The sequence below is a fragment of the Periplaneta americana genome, chromosome 6 (genome assembly GCF_040183065.1).
Source record: "Periplaneta americana isolate PAMFEO1 chromosome 6, P.americana_PAMFEO1_priV1, whole genome shotgun sequence".
Taxonomy (NCBI): domain Eukaryota; kingdom Metazoa; phylum Arthropoda; class Insecta; order Blattodea; family Blattidae; genus Periplaneta; species Periplaneta americana.
The window spans coordinates 1,620,853-1,638,273 of NC_091122.1; the positions used below are offsets into that span (position 1 = coordinate 1,620,853).

General features: G+C 36.9%; 1 protein-coding gene across 4 annotated transcripts in view; it reads right to left on the reverse strand.

Annotated features, from left to right (window-relative positions):
• The window catches only part of mol (dual oxidase maturation factor 1 mol), a 101,266-nt gene that overhangs the window by 15,924 nt on the left and 67,921 nt on the right, over nt 1–17,421 (reverse strand). For all 4 annotated transcript variants that reach the window (XM_069827272.1, XM_069827269.1, XM_069827271.1 and 1 more), the window contains exons 4-5: nt 16,068–16,202; nt 8,269–8,482 (exon numbers count right to left, since the gene is read on the reverse strand). In XM_069827272.1, coding sequence (XP_069683373.1) covers nt 8,269–8,482; nt 16,068–16,202 — 349 coding nt within the window. The remainder of the gene's footprint in view (nt 1–8,268; nt 8,483–16,067; nt 16,203–17,421) is intronic.

A 17,421-nucleotide genomic window follows, 5' to 3' on the forward strand; every position in this document is an offset into this window, starting at 1 on the left:
AAAAATTTCCTAATTGATGATGAAAAATGAAAAACAATTACACATATTTCGGAAGCATTTAGTATCTATCGCTAGCAGTAAAAGCCACTTCTGTTGTATGTTTCAGTTGATACCACGATTCGAAAGTGAGTAGTAAAAATTTCCTAATTGATGATGAAAAATGAAAAACAATTACACATATTTCGAAAGCATTTAGTATCTATCGCTAGCAGCAAAAGTCACTTCTGTTGTGTTTCAATTGACACCCCCGCACGAGTCGTGCTCGTTTACGCTAGTGGTTCGCTAGTGAAGCTCGCACACATTTGTAAATTCTGATAAATAACGAAATTTGAGACGTGTTGTAAGAATATAGGCCTAAAATTAAATAATCCGTTGCGATCATATATTGGTTATATTGCTCAATGTACTGTACGATACTGGGAACTTCAAAGCGGCGGAACACACAAACATGTCCAAAATTTGTTAACAGAAGGACAGTGAAACATCACGAAGACTCCAGTTAAAAATTCTCTTTAGTGAAACTTAAGGAGCTCTCCCCCAATGTTATTTTGTACCAGTAGTAAAACGTTGTGGAAGGTCTGAAGTCTCTCTTGTTGACAGATAACGACTGCGTGACTAACGGTTAGCATGCCTGACCGTGAAACGAGCGGACCCGGATTCAAATCCGGTTACCTGGTTGAGGTTTCTTTCCGGGGTTTTTCCTCAATCCCTTAAGATGAAATGCTGGGTAACTTTCAGCGCTGGACCCTGGACTCATTTCGCTGGCATTATCACCTTCATCTCACTAGACGCTAGATAACCATAGCAGCTGATAAAGCGTTGTAAAATAAACCAATCAAAAAAGAAATTCACTTGCGTCGTTTTCAGATCCGCAGTATGTAAGCACTGCTACACGACTTCTCCTGCGCCAAGACTCTGGCACTGCACTGTAGTGAACCCAACTTCTTTCTTCATTCGCATTTTATTATAGCTTGAAACTTGGAAGGGGAGGGGAAATGCAATTTTAGAATCTCTTTGGAGATTTATTTTAATTAAGATATGTTTACATCAGTAGCGGCCGGTGACCGAAATCCTCGGTGTGGCCTGATGTAACTATACTTGTTTGTTTGAAAGATGGGACATGACAGTTGGAACTACAGTGCCATGTTGCCAATATGGACTACCACGCTGCCAGCTGATGGAAGCCAGCAATTGTCGTGAAGATGGCTGACGTTAAAACATTCATTGACAATTCACGCGGAGGTAAGAAAACAATGCAAAAATCGACAGAGAATGAAACACAAAACGTACCAATGCCAACATTGTGTGCACAATAAATGTCGCCAAGAGAGCTATTAAGCACTCGCCACGGGGAAGTGTAAATTTGGCAACTCAACCGTTGTTACCATAGCAACAGGCCTACCACACTATGTGACATTCAGTTATTTTTCCGATCGCAACGCTCCTGTCATATCCCATCTTTCAGAAAGAAAAAAAGTATAGTTTAGGTAGGCTACCTCCCATACAAAATGTTTATTATTGATGATACTTTATTCTGATTGACATTAGTACTATGTTATTATTATTATTATTATTATTGCACGCATTGTATTCTTCACCTGACATAATTAGGAACATTAAATCCAGACGTTTGAGATGGACAGGGCATGTAGCACGTATGGGCGAATCCAGAAATACATATAGAGTGTTAGTTGGGAGACCGGAGGGAAAAAGACCTTTGGGGAGGCCGAGACGTAGATGGGAGGATAATATTAAAATGGATTTGAGGGAGGTGGGATATGATGGTAGAGACTGGATTAATCTTGCACAGGATAGGGACCGCTGGCGGGCTTATGTGAGGGCGGCAATGAACCTTCGGTTTCCTTAAAAGCCATTTGTAAGTAAGTATTATTATTATTATTATTATTATTATTATTATTATTATTATTATTATTATTATTACCTACCACGATAATCGTTTATTCAGGCACTTTATTTTTATTGTTTTAAGAGAATTTTTTCTTTATTGGTTCTATATTTATATTTTATAATAGGTTTTCTTATTACTTGCTTGATTTTTTTTATTAATATAAGATATTATATTATATAAATTAATTATTTAAATAAAATAATCTAATTTACTAAAGAATAAAGAATGAAAAATAATGTCACTCACCAAATAAGTTGCTGTCTGTGAGTTTGTTTCAGTAGACTGTTTAATTGTTACAAAGCAACGCGTATTGTGCTCGGCTGAAGAAGCTTGTGTTGTTTAATTGTTACAAAGCAACGCGTATTGTGCTCGGCTGAAGAAGCTTGTGTTGTTTAATTGTTACAAAGCAACGCGTATTGTGCTCGGCTGAAGAAGCTTGTGTTGTTTAATTGTTACAAAGCAACGCGTATTGTGCTCGGCTGAAGAAGCTTGTGTTGTTTAATTGTTACAAAGCAACGCGTATTGTGCTCGGCTGAAGAAGCTTGTGTTGTTTAATTGTTACAAAGCAACGCGTATTGTGCTCGGCTGAAGAAGCTTGTGTTGTTTAATTGTTACAAAGCAACGCGTATTGTGCTCGGCTGAAGAAGCTTGTGTTGTTTAATTGTTACAAAGCAACGCGTATTGTGCTCGGCTGAAGAAGCTTGTGTTGAAATTCCCCTGGAAATATTTTTCAGATTGCTGAAGGCCGAACTGTTCTCTCATTTTCTTTGACAGCAACAAGCACGACCAACACGAAAGTTTATTTCGCACCACATTACCAAAGACCCATTCCACAGGATGCATTGAAAGCTCGCGTTTTAAGATTGTCTTTGTGAAAAATTGTCAGTGATGGCGTAGGTCTGCCTTAATTTAAAACTTCCCTTGTTTCAATATTATTTCCTTTCGAAAAGGATACTCTACAATGAATTTATTATCATCATTATTTCTCGCATCTCTTTCGATTTCTATTTTCCTGAAACATATAACCGTAGTGGACGATTCACCACTGTTATTCTCACCCCATCCCACCCTTGAGACCGGCATTGACAAAAGACAGGTTTCTGAATGGGAGAAGAGAAGCTGATAATACCTGCTAGGCACAAGTATGTGCCTCAGTTTCAGCTTTCCAAGTGCAACCTCAAAACCCGTCGAAACATACATGTTTATGGCGACTGACGTTCAACCTGTGTGATTAATTAATTAATTAATTTATTATTTTGCTAATAACTGTAACATAACATATAATATATACAGAAAAACTTTAGCTCGCCCCTGAAAGAGTAGAACTCGTGCTCAGGGGCGGATTCCAGAATTGAAATTAATAATTATACAATAGAATTTGTCTTATGTCTACTATATAAATTTAAATTTACAATTTTTCAATTTTTATAAAATCCATACATAACTTTTTAAATTTAATACTAGAACTATTAGAATTGACAAGATTAGGATATTTAAATATAAATTTGTTATATATTCTTGGGCCTAAATTACTACTATGATTAAATACTGTAACAGTGTTGCATTTTGGTTCAAACAATCTTAAAGAATTCATACCTTTTGTTTCATAACTATGAGAATACAATTCAAAATTATTTCGATTTTTATGTATTAATTTTATTAATACAATATAATAAATTAGTCTTACTTTAAGTACATTAAAGTCTGAAAACAAATTTTGAGATGGAAAATCAATAGGTTTATGAAGACATATTTTAATTATTTTCTTCTGTAATAAATAAAGTGGATTAAAATTGGATTTAAATGAGCTACCCCCTCCTATAATTCCATACATAATTACCGATTGAAATATATTGTACGTAATAAACTTATTGACAAGTAATTCCTCAATAAAACAAAATAATATACTATTTTACGTAATTTATTACAAAGGTAATTAATGTGTTGGCTCCATTTTAAATGATTATCAAAAATTATGCCTAAATACTTAACTTCAGAGGACTCTTTAATAATCGGACATTTACACTGTATAAGACAACAATCAGAATTATGTAATTTAATACTTAATATAGATGTGGGAGGTTTGTTACATTTTTCAGATAATGAGAATGGAATAATTATGGTTAAAATGGAATCATTATGGTTTTGAATAATTGAAGAATATGTTAGGATTTTTCGGATCAAAATTTGATTTAATCCACCAAGAGATCCAATAACAATATTAAAATTATGGCTCACATGATTCTATTTATGGTTAGTGAATATGAAAGTAACATTAGGGGTGCAATTTTTTGAATAGTTAGAATGCAGAAGACAGACCGGGCCAAAACATTTCGGGCCTCAGGATCGAATTTTACTGCAAGACAGGTCTATACACATCACAAAAAAACCTAAATTGTAGCTTAGTACCTAAAAAAACGAAATCATTGTTGATAAGCGTTATTCTGTATCTACTGTCTTACGTATTGATTTTTTTTTATTTTGAGAGAAATATCAGTAGATTTTGAAAGAGAGAGAGAGAGAGAGAGAGCGAGAGGGAGGAAAGAATACTCTCGACGTGGAGGAGGCTGCCTCAACCCCTAAGACAAAATCTGTACTTAGCAGTGACAACATCTATGGCTCCCTGGCTTTCCTCAAGCTACATTTCAGTGACCTTCCAAAATATATCGAGTACCTGGAATCTTCGTCGCTACAACTGAAAGATGCAATTGCTGTCATTGACTGGCTTCTACAGAAACAAGTACCAGGACCCGTGGGTGAAGCCGACACATTAAAACTGAAGAAAGTATTGCAAAGGAATCCAGGGTTTGAAAAAAATGAAAAAAATGTGCTCCATTCTCCATGAGAAAGCTTCAATTGTCAGTTACCATGGGTACCTGCTGCAGTGGCAGCGATGAAATTTGCACCTATGACGTCATGTGCTGTCAAAAGAACCTTTTCGTCCTTCAAATGTATTTTGAGAGACAATAGAAAAAAACTTCTCAGTCGAGAATTTGCAACCAGGAACAGTAGCAATAAATAATGTTGTTTTGTTACTTTTTAAAATAATTTTTGATCAAGTTTGAACAAATTTAATTCAAAAGTTTTGTGTGTACTGTACCTGTTATCTGTTGAATATTGAAATTTATATAGTTATATCAAGGCAAATTATATTATATAAAATGTTAATCGTTACAATAATTTATTGAAACCACAAATAATATTAAAGGGAAAGGAGAAAAAAATTCGAATCTTATACATTTTGATAAATACAGTAGTTTGGTTCTTGAAAAGGTCAGTTTCGTGGTCCATGTTGCCTTAATAAATAAATATTTATTTTTCAAGAATAACTGTAAGGATATATTTTAACGATGGGACAGTTTTTGCGACCCGTTTCACAGGTTGGACATAAAACCTAAAAAAACCTATTTCTCCTATTCCAGAAACCTAAAAATCCGGTCTCTAGTAATAAAGCTTGAGCGACGTCGTACATTTCCTGGGGTCCGGACTTAGCTCTAGGCAGTCGGGGTCGGACCTCTGACCTCTCCGTCATGGAAAGTCCCGCCGCGGAGAGAGTGGCGCGATGCGGCCTCGCAGTGTTTTCGTTCGCAGCGCGGCAGGCAAGTGTTCTCACTTCACACGCGCGAGCACGGCCTGTCCTGTGCTCCTTTCCTTGGACCTGAACACTAACTCATCAGAACATAGTGTTGGATGTGGTAATATTCCGCGTGAAGAAATTTATTAATTGCGACTATTCCCAGACTCGTATTTTTTTGATTTCTTAATTTTCTTTACTTTGGAAAATGTTATAAGTAAGGAGCGGATTTTTACGTTTTTTAGGTTTTTTTTTTTTTGTTATTGGTATAGGTAAAATAGGTTTTTCTAGGTTTCTTACCCGAACTGTTAAAGGGGCCGCAAATGTACGTTTACAGTCAGTTTTAAATAACATAAATTTTCCCTCAGTAATAGAGATGGAATCATTTTCAATCCATGTCGTAATAAATTTGTCTTGCCATAGCTTAACAAAACACAAAATATAAAAATTCAATGTTAACAGAAAAAGCACCAGAATAAGACAGACTGCACAGAGACCTCAGAAAAGTTCACAGCTTGTACGCGCACACGCAAGGTTCACAGTCTTCTATCAGGGAACATGCCCAGAAACTTCACGAATTTTAATAATACGACTATTTTGCAATTGATTCACCTCAAGAGAAAGTTCAGTCACTTCATATCCTTCTACGGGCATGTCATATCTGCGATGAGTGGAAATTCCAAAATACATACAGTCCTCTGAAGCCTCTGAAGGATGGACCGCTATACAAAGATGGGTGGGTGTCCGGTGGACATCTAATTATGTGTGCATTAAAATCATCGTATTATTTTTAATCAGTATATATTACGCTGAAAAATATGAACGGCCCGAATCCGACAAGCATAAATGAATTCCAACACGAACCCGGCCCCCGGGCCGCTAACACTGTACTCGTGATACAGATGTAAGAGGTTAACGAACTCGGTCTGTCTGGGTAGTGAGCTGCTCTCTGCCAAGACGTTGCCACTTGCTCGCATCGTGCAGTGGCTTGAATTTAGAGGTTTCCAAAATCAAATATACATGAAAAACCGTCCACAATATTCAAATACGCGAGGAATAAATTATTCTTTACTAGCCGTACCCGTGCGCTCCGCTGCACCTGTTAGAAATAAATATAAAGTAATTACATAATTAAAATAGGACGTTTGATCCAGGGAACAACTTTTACAACAGCGCAACATAATCTGCTTCGCTCATTACCCATTTTTTTTGCATTGCATTTATTGCATATATATTTTATGTATTTTAACACGATTCAATTGAGCATAGTTAAAATTTGAATTATAAAATAATGGATTGCTAAGCTAACGTACTATTACTGCATACTAAATCAATACACTCTCGTTGTTCGTTAATTCTCTGAGATTAAAATGACTGTACATAAATATTATTTTAAGAAATACAGAAAACGAATGTATAAAATAGCCTATCAAATTTTCTGTGCATAAGAAGCTATTTTAATCTTACCTGTCCTCGATTTACTCAGAAGTTACTGTAATAACATTATAGCATTATGTCCATCTAGAGAAACTACACTTTCCAATGGTGAAATAATAATTAATTATACAAACCGATTAATTTAGCTTCTGATATTACTTCATACAAACACAGAAACATTCTCTGTAGGCTATGTTTAATAGCTTTCGATTGTTGATGTCCAAGGCCCCTGTTTCGATTGTTGTTGTCCAAGGCCCCTTATAGACGAAGTCATTTGTTCTTAATTCATTGCACCGTCTTAGATGGCGTTATTTTAATTTTAAAACTCATTTATCTCATTAAATATCAGTCCTATCAAAATTTTGTAAAGAATAAAACTTATCGGAAATCATTTTTAAAGGAATTTTGTTATGTAACATTTTTCACAAAAATCAATAATAAGCGAGATATTTCGATTTATTTAATTCAGGTCCCCTTATAACCCCCCTTTTAAATAAAGTATTTTGAATGCCATATAGCCTAAAATCTAAGTTACAACGAACTTAATTTATATCCCAATTTTCATATAAATCGGTTCAGTCATTATCGCGTGAAAAGGTAACAAACATACAGACAGACATACAAACAACAATTTCAAAAATGCGATTTTCGGTTTCAGGGTGGTTAATTATATATGTTAGGACCAATTATGTTAGGACCAATTATTTTTGGAAAATCGAAAATTACCAGAAAAATTTCGGCTACAGATTTATTATTAGTATAGATTAGATTTCTTATCGATATGGATAAAAATCACGATCCTACTCGCAACAGTTAACGAATAAGAGGGTTTTAAACATTTGGGAAAAACATTTTTTTCTGAAAAAGACTATAACTTTCCACCAGTGTGATATTATAGTTTTTTGTTACAACATGAGCTATTCGGACTGGCTTTTAAGGAACCCGTAGGTTCATTGCCGCCCTCACATAAGCCCGCCATTGGCCCCTATCCTGAGCAAGATTAATCCAGTCTCTACCATCATACCCTATCTCCCTCAAATCCATTTTAATATTATCCTCCCATCTACGTCTCGGCCTCCCCAAAGGTCTTTTTCCCTCCGGCCTCCCAACTAACACTCTATATGCATTTCTGGATTCGCCCATACGTGCTACATGTCCTGCCCATCTCAAACGTCTACATAATTAATTTCGCGCTGAATAAAGTAAATTCCCATCTTATTAGCTAGATCTCTTCGAGCGCTTTACAACGACTCCAAAGACGAATAAGTATTACGTGAACAAGATGTCTAGATAAACTGTTGTTGAGGCTTGGCATCGCTCTGTAATAACATGCAGTGCAGCCACTCACCAGAGCAGGATGGAGCCGTAGTACCCTGCGGCGCGGTACTGTCCGCCCCACGCGAAGCCCTCCTGGCCGAGGCTGAAGTATTCGGCCACCGTGAGGATGGGGAAGGGCAGGCCTCGAACCAGAGCCTCGCGGTAGCTCTCACCCATCTGCCCCGAGCCCAGCCACGCGAAGCGCTCGTTGAAGTCGATGTCCTCGGCAGTCCAGTTGCCGGCGGCTGCAACAGACATTCCAGGCGTCAGACCTAAATAGTTCCTCGTGTAGATTTTGCTTCCTGCCGTAGATTCTGAAGCTGCGTACCAGCACCATGGGCCAGGCCGATGCTGTATGTTTTGGGGCCAAAAGCGGTCAGTCCCACGCCAGGCAGAACCCGTCGAACTGTTTTTCCCACAGTTCAGTTTGAGTTCTAAGGCTGGTATTCATAGTCGACACTTTCGATTAAAGTGTCCTTTGGAAGACGCAAAGTATCACTTTTCCGTTGCACAGTCGACACTTTGGTGCAAAGGAACACTTTGGATGAAAGTGTAGTTCCGACCACACTTTGAGCCGAAAGTGGCACTTTGTATAAAAATGGCGGACGTCTTGGAAGTTGTCGATTATTAGAAGGTGCGGAAGAGATGGCACAATTAGTGGACAATGTACAAATTAGAGATAGGCCTAAAGACAATCCCGTGGAATTTTATAATGATATAGAATTAAAAAAAACGGTTCCGATTTGATAAAGAAAGTTATTGAGATTGCTTATATTTTCGATGACTGGTTGACAAAAACGAATAATAGACGTTTGCCAGTGCCTCCAATAATACAGTTATTGACTGTATTAAAATTCTATGCTACAGATATGTACCTAATATATATAATATTATAGTTCAGGTATTTCTGTAGTAACATTCGTATATTTATAACCTCAATTCGATGAAGTGATATGTAGGTAGATATGTCTATATAAACTATTTTTTATTACTGAAACGAATTTTTTAACTTAAATAATATTAAACTAACTTCAATCTAAATTAGCATTGAGAGACCTCACGTGCCTGCCTTCTAAGCAGATTCCATAATTATATTGGGTTTTAAATTATTTTGATTTTTGTTGACTACCTGTATTTTGAGATAAGATTTATCTTGATGTTGATATAATCATTACTGTTTTGATACCGGTAATATATATTTTCACGCCGGTAAGCAATACATCTACTGTCTCTAGTTCATGTGCAGTCATAACGTCACCATGAAAAGAGATCTCATACTATTAGGCCTAGTTTGTTTTGCATTGTAGAAACATTTGGCATTCAAAATGTTCCTGAACAGTAGGCAATAATGGAAACGAGAGAGAGAAAGTAGTAGTAGTAGTAGTAGTAGTAGTAGTAGTAGTAGTAGTAGTAGTAGTAGTAGTAGTAGTAGTAGTAATAGCAGTAGTAATGTGTTTATCTCATTCTTTTTTTACTTCTATTCACTATTCACGAAAAAGACAAAAATGAAAATAACGATATATCAATGAAGCAGATACGTATAAAACCTAACCTAACGATATAAATTTAATGATTATATATACACAAAACTTAACCTACTCAGACCAACTTAACCTAACTATATAAATTAATAGAAGATATGTAGGCTTGTAGGCTACAAAAATCTAACCAAACTGTATAAATCAGTGGAACGGATGCATACAAAATCTAACTTAGCGACATAAATCAATGAAAAAGATATGTACAGAACCTAATCTAACAATATAAATTAATGGATCAGTTATGTACTGTACAAAACCTAACCTAATTTCACCAGCAGTATCACCAACTATTTAATAAAATGTTATATATCTGAACTGACTGAAATAATCTAAACTATCGGCAACAAAAACTAGAAACTGAAATAAAACAACTTTAAATATATATTTTCTTCCTCGCGCAATCAATAGGCTCCCAATTCAAATCACAAGCATTGTAATTTGTAGGTTATACGTCATTAATTTGTTATTGTTTGTTCACTTGTTTTGAAAGGCATTGTGGGACTTCTATTACCAACCAAATTGTAACTCTACACTTTGCTGGCGTAAAGTGACACTTTGTGAAGTGCACTTCTTCAATCGTCTATGAATACCACTAATATGAAAGAGCCACTTTCGTCAAAAGTGTCACTTTGCAAAGTGGTGATATAAAGTGTCGACTATGAATACCAGCCTAAGGATCGTGAATGACTGCTCAAAGCATAATCTGATCTACACAAGTCCATCGCATAATACAGGACATCCTTCAGAGTGAAGAAAAGCCGTGGGGTCCTTGTTATGTACTTACTGCGGGTAAAAGAATCCTGACACTGGTTGAGGACTCTACACACCAGTGGCGTAGCATTAAATTTTGAGCAGGGGAAGCTAACTCAAGTTGTCTTTCGTGCAATATGAGAAAACGTATTACAAAGATACAGTCTTAAAATAAATAGTAGTCAATGTCAAGTCAGCAGTCGAAGATTGGTTCGAACATCGTAAGTAACACCAATAAGGCATGACCTCAAATGGTACGTAGTAAAATATGATTTCACGGTTTACACATATCTCTTAACATATATAGACACGTATACGTACAACATTAGCTCACTCCCTGTCATAGAGAAATCACAGTATTAGTATCATTACGTAAGTATGCGTCTGTCTTTTGTTGTGTCCTTCATAGACAGCAAGGGATTCGGTCATTTGTTTTTTAAATCACACTTTTGTTCGTAAGTCAGTCTTGATAATACAATTGTCCTAAAAAAAATTCAAGTAAATTAGTGTCGGGAACTGTTATTTCGCTCATTATTTATTATATTAGCCACAATGCACACTAACACTTCAACTGAACACAACTCACGAAAAGGGATAACTCTGAAACTACTTATTTTAAATGTTAAAGCTATCTTCTTGCGAGCCTTGCGACTAGGGCAGTTTAGTTAGAAAGGGATGGAAAATCTGCGGGGTGGATTACACAGAAGAAACCAGTCTGCTTGGAAGCTGGTGTGTGCAGGCTTCATGTTTACTGCTGCATCACAAATCATCCTGAGCTGCCGCATCACAATATTTAACGCGTAAATATAAATTCTATTAAAATTAATAAATAATTTTGTCCATAAACTGCAGGTTTATTATGAAATTATTATTAACTGGGGAAACTGAGCTTTTTAGCTTACATTGACGCTACGCCACTGCTACACAGGATTTTATAAGAGTAATAAAATAAATGACTGGCGCGGTGCTAAACGCCGAGCTGTGGCTTATCAAGTGATACTACTGCGTGCTGGGGAGTTTGCATGTGGTTGTGCTAGCAAAAATGAAACTGAGTGCAAGAGTCGAAAGAAGGAACTTAGAAATTTGAATGGAATATTATTTATTTATTTATTTGTCTAGGGAGAAAGTAACTGGCCACCCTACCCCATTATCTCCTGACTCAGTTGCCTCATGAGCGATGCCTTACTAGTGTCACAAAAGGTTCCAACCAGTCTTTGGACTGTGGAGTAAACATACAATATTTGTCTATACCAGAGGAAAGCCCCAAGTACTATAGATCACCCTGGGCACAACGGGGAACTCTGAAACCCCCTCCCATGCAGTGGGCACTGTGCATCAGTGATGGTTTTCAGGCGACCAACGAGAGCGTCTCTGATCAGTGCTTAACTGCCGGTCTACTCATCTCGGCCGGGGAAAGTGGAGTGAGGAATTAAGGGAAAATCTGTAGTGACTCAATTGGGTTAATAACGCCCACGCCTGCTATAGACAGTACAAAATTGTAACTTATGCCTTCAAAATTAAAAAAAAAAAAAAATAGAAACAGATATAAATACAAATTGAAAAAGACATAAATACAGATATAAACATAAGGTGTAAAATGTAAAAATGAAAATTAAAGAATAACAGATAATTATTATATTAAATTGGCTATTTTTAATATTTTAATGAGAACAGTTTGTATATAATATAAGAAATGCTGAAATCTAGACCCCATATTTTACGTAATCCATTGAATTTAGAACACTTTCTTAATAATGATGAATTTTTGTGTGATGAGGTGTTTGGGTTTTCGTAGTGTAGGCCTAATATTATTGTCATTTGATGTTGGAGGTTAAGCTGTATTTCTGGCAATATTTCGGTATTATCCAGTAGACTGTTGAATATTTTACAGAATAAAAGTTGCTGCGCAAGTAATCAGTGACTGTACTGAACACAGTGGTCACTCTACCTCCCGCATTTCCTGGGACCATACCGGTATCGATATTTGCGTTCCGGAGTCCTGAGAAAATTCTCGGGACACATTTAAGTGTCCCGATTTTCAGCGAACAAGAAAGCAAAGAAAAAAAAGAACATTTCCTTTCTTTTCACATAATTTTATTCTTTTGAGTTTATTGGTGTGGCAGCTCAAAATTATTAAAAATAAAGAACTTTATGAATATATACAACATTGGATTTAAGTCCGCGATTTAACTCGGTGCACTTGTTTCAGAAAGCGTTCTGCTCAAGTCTGTTGTCGGCATTACTCTGCCTCTTGTTTCAGAGTGTGATATTTGATTTCTTTTTATGCACCAACATTACCTTTCACTGAATTCCTTGGTAATTTTAGAACTGCTGTCCACATAAATGCCAAGAAGCAAATTACGTATTTTGTTGGATTACCGATTATACCACAAACGCAACAATGAAAAATGCTGAGAAATATTGATAAAACGTAACATTATCAAGACGTTTTAGCTATATAAACTTGTATATTGGTAAATGGTTAGAATTTTTTTTTTCCTGTACGCAACAATGACACGTGTTTACGTTGCCAATGCAAGAAAGTTAATGAATGTTGCCTCTTTTTCATTTCCCACATTTTAAGGGTGAAATATAGGAACGCTACTGGACAAATAATAAAGAACAGAGGCAACCCCTTAATATGATGATCTACGTAGAAAGAAAAAGATTCGGATATCAGAAGCGTCAGCGATTATCGTGTAGGCTTGCTGTGTTTAAGAAGTAAAGCTATTCCGACGCAGGCGGCTGAAACAACAAAGAAGAAATAAAAATGTCGAAGACTGAACTAGTCATAACAGAAATGAAACACTTACTAGTAGCACGAAAGACGAGAAGGATTACGAAAAGGACAGAAGCATCGATCGCCCAAGGAAAAGACGGAAAGACTGTCTTCAGTGGACTCCAAGTCGTCTTAAGACGCGTGTTAGCTAGACGCCTCGGCGAGCTGAGAAAAACGAACGACTAGGAAATATTGTCATCAAAATGGAAGTTAAGCAACGCAGCAGTAATTCGATGTCTTTATAAATATTGTGAGAAATGGGTTTGGAAGTATAAATTTATGCAATACCTCAGAAACAGATTATTCTGGGAAAGAAGCGTAAACCTAAGGGGTGGAACATTTTAGAAGCTTCCTTTAGTAAGGAGATACGTAGTTTAAGGCTACTGCGAGGCTGTTTACGAGGTCATATGTTTAATAGGTTTGAATATTATGTTTCTTCATTTATACAGGGTGTATCTAAATTGATGTCAAATATTTCGGGGACGTGTTCCTAACATCAAAACAATTTTAAAAAAGTTAATAAGAACATGGGTCTGAAAACCATTCGTTAGGGAGTTATTAAAGGATGTCCCTTCATTGACCGCTGATTGTTTGATGGTTTTTTGTTTGTTTGAAATTTGTAGAGAGTGAAGAAATCAGAAGAAAATGTATTCTGTGAGTGAACAGAACGAAATGATTTGCATAATTTAATTGATGATGTGCTTCTGGACGTCATCCAACGAATTTGTTTTAACACGATGCTGCTCCAGCTCATTTCAGTCTGATAGTTCGTAATTTTTTTAATGATCGATTTCCCCAAAGATGTATTCGTCGAAGGGAATTCATTGCATGGCCTGCTCGATCGCCTGATTTGAATCCAATGGATTTCTTCGTCTGGGGACATTTAAAGTCCCTGGTTTATGCGACTCCTGTACTTAATGTTGATATTCTGAGAGCGTATCCAAATGGATTTCACGAAATACGAAACACTCCAGGAATTTTCAACAGAGCACGCCAGAGCATGTAACGCAGGTTTAGGGGACACATCGAAGCAGGAGGAAGCCACTCCGAACAATTTTTGTAACATTAAACTTTGTCCTGTAACTCTGAAATAAATTATTTTGAGATCAATGTTCATATGAGTTTTTTGTAATGTTTTGGTATTAGGAACATGTCCCCGAAATATTTGATACCAATTTAGATACACCCTGTATAATATTTGAACTTGGAGTAGGACTAAGCAATTTAAAGATTTAATCCTTATCCCCCCCCCTAAACGCAAGAGAAATGTTAAAAATACCAGACAAATTTTTTAGATTTCGCATAGGACATGAAATTGCTACTCAACTGTAGCTAATTTTTCTGATATGTATTGAAGGCCGTGGATCCCCGTGGTATTGTTTTGTTTTTTTAGTGTGTTGATTATTATTGCAATAACCTACTTCAATCTATTAATCATTTATTATTTTCTAAAAGCGTATTGTCAGATGCATAGCGGGCGTTGACAGTAGGACCTCTTGTAGGGAACATTTTTTAGAATATAATATTCTTACTGTTTATGATTTATATATTTTTAATGTTTTACAACTAATTTATAAAAATCTGTCTGATTTTCACCAAAATTGTGACTTCCATACCAACGATACTCGTAACAAAAATAGTTTAACTATTCCAGCACACCATCTTACAAACATTAGTAGAACCTATATGGCAGTGGCGTAGCGTCAATGTAAGCTAAAAAGCTCAGCTTCCCCAGTTAATAATAATTTCATAATAAACCTGCAGTTTATGGAGAAAATTATTTATTAATTTTAATAGAATTTATATTTACACGTTAAATATTGTGATTCGGCAGCTCAGGATGATTTGTGATGCAGCAGTAAACAAGAAGCCTGCACACACCAGCTTCCAAGCAGACTGGTTTCTTCTGTGTAATCCACCCCGCAGATTTTCCATCCCTTTCTAACTAAACTACCCTAGTCGCAAGGTTCGCAAGAAGCTAGCTTTAACATTTAAAATAAGTAGTTTCCGAGTTATTCCTTTTCGTCAGCTGTGTTCAGTTGAAGTGTTAGTGTGCATTGTGGCTGATATAATAAATAATGAGCGAAATAACAGTTCCTGACACTAATTTACTTGAATTGTTTAGGACAATTCTGTTATTAAGAATGACTTACGAAAAAAAGTGTGATTTAAAAAAGAAATGACCGACTCCCTTGCTGTCAATGAAGGACACAACCAAAAGACAGACGCATACTTACGTAATGATTCTAATACTGTGATTTCTCTAAGGATGACAGGGAGTGAGCTAATGTTATACGTATACGTGTCTATTTGTTAAGAGATATGTGTAAACCGTGAAACCATATTTTACTACGTACCATTTGAGGTCATGCCTTATTGGTGTTACCTACGATGTTCGAACCAATCTTCGACTGCTGACTTGACATTGACTACTATTTATTTTAAGACTGTATTTTTGTAATACTTTTCTGATATTGCATGAAAGACAACTTGAGTTAGCTTCCCCTGCTCAAAATTTCATGCTACGCCACTGCTATATGGTCGTTGGTATCAAAATCTACAATAGTTTGCCTGATGACATCAAATATATAAAAAATTATATCAAATTTAGGAATCGTATAGAAACAAAATTAATAAAATTGTGTCCCTACAATCTTGAGAATGCACGCATGGGCCCTCGAAATGAATAATGTTTTTTATATTAGACTTATTTTAAATTAAATTGTAATTGTATATATTTGACCATGTTAGCCGCCTCACCTGTGAGCGTGATGTTGACGTGGCCCAGGCCGATGAAGGCGCCCAGCTCGGCGGCGATCTTCTCCCTGGAGAAGGCTCGGTAGGAGCTGAGGATCTGCGCACGCGCCACGTGCCAGCCCGACCCGTGCTTTGCCACTGCAACACGAGCGACATGTCAGCTGCTAGCTGGGACACCCTGTAGCATGCCTATTCCGCGTGCCTGCGCGTCCCGACCGATTTCAACCAGATTTGGTGCGCACGACCACGCAGCCAGCTGTACTACTTCGCGGGCCCTCGGAGTCGATCAACAATGGAGCGCTGCGAAATTAGCTGCGGGTCGTGATCGGGGCTGCCGAGCGGAACCGCGCGGTGCGACCAAAACGTTGCGGGCCCACATCTCCTACACACCGGATGAGACTTGTAATGCGTAGGCTACTCCTGGTATCATGGGAACAGATTTTCAACGCGGTCCGCCTCGATCTAGGCCGATGTTTCCACACAGCAGTTATGTAAATATTGGATGCAAGTTGAACCGTGAGAATGTCATTAATTTCAGGTGTTATTCTTTGAGATATACTTACTTACTTACAAATGGCTTTTAAGGAACCCGAAGGTTCATTGCCGCCCTCACATAAGCCCGCCAGCGGTCCCTATCCTGTGCAAGATTAATCCAGTCTCTATCATCATATCCCACCTCCCTCAAATCCATTTTAATATTATCCTCCCATCTACGTCTCGGCCTTCCTAAAGGTCTTTTTCCCTCTGGTCTCCCAACTAACACTCTATATGCATTTCTGGATTCGCCCATACGTGCTACATGCCCTGCCTATCTCAAACGTCTGGATTTTAAGTTCCTAATTATGTCAGGTGAAGAATACAATGCGTGCAGTTCTGCGTTGTGTAACTTTCTCCATTCTCCTGTAACTTCATCCCTCGTAGCCCCAAATATTTTCCTAAGCACCTTATTCTCAAACACCCTTAACCTATGTTCCTCTCTCAAAGTGAGGGTCCAAGTTTCACAATCATACAGAACAACCGGTAATTTAACTGTTTTATAAATTCTAACTTTGAGATTTTTGGACAGCAGACTGGATGATAAGAGCTTCTCAACCGAATAATAACACGCATTTCCCATATTTATTCTTCGTTTAATTTCCTCCCGAGTATCATTTATATTTGTTACTGTTGCTCCAAGATATTTGAATTTTTCCACCTCTTCGAAGGATAAATCTCCAATTTTTATATTTCCATTTCGTACAATATTCTGGTCACGAGACATAATCATATACTTTGTCTTTTCGGGATTTACTTCCAAACCGATCGCTTTACTTGCTTCAAGTAAAATTTCCGTGTTTTCCCTAATCGTTTGTGTATT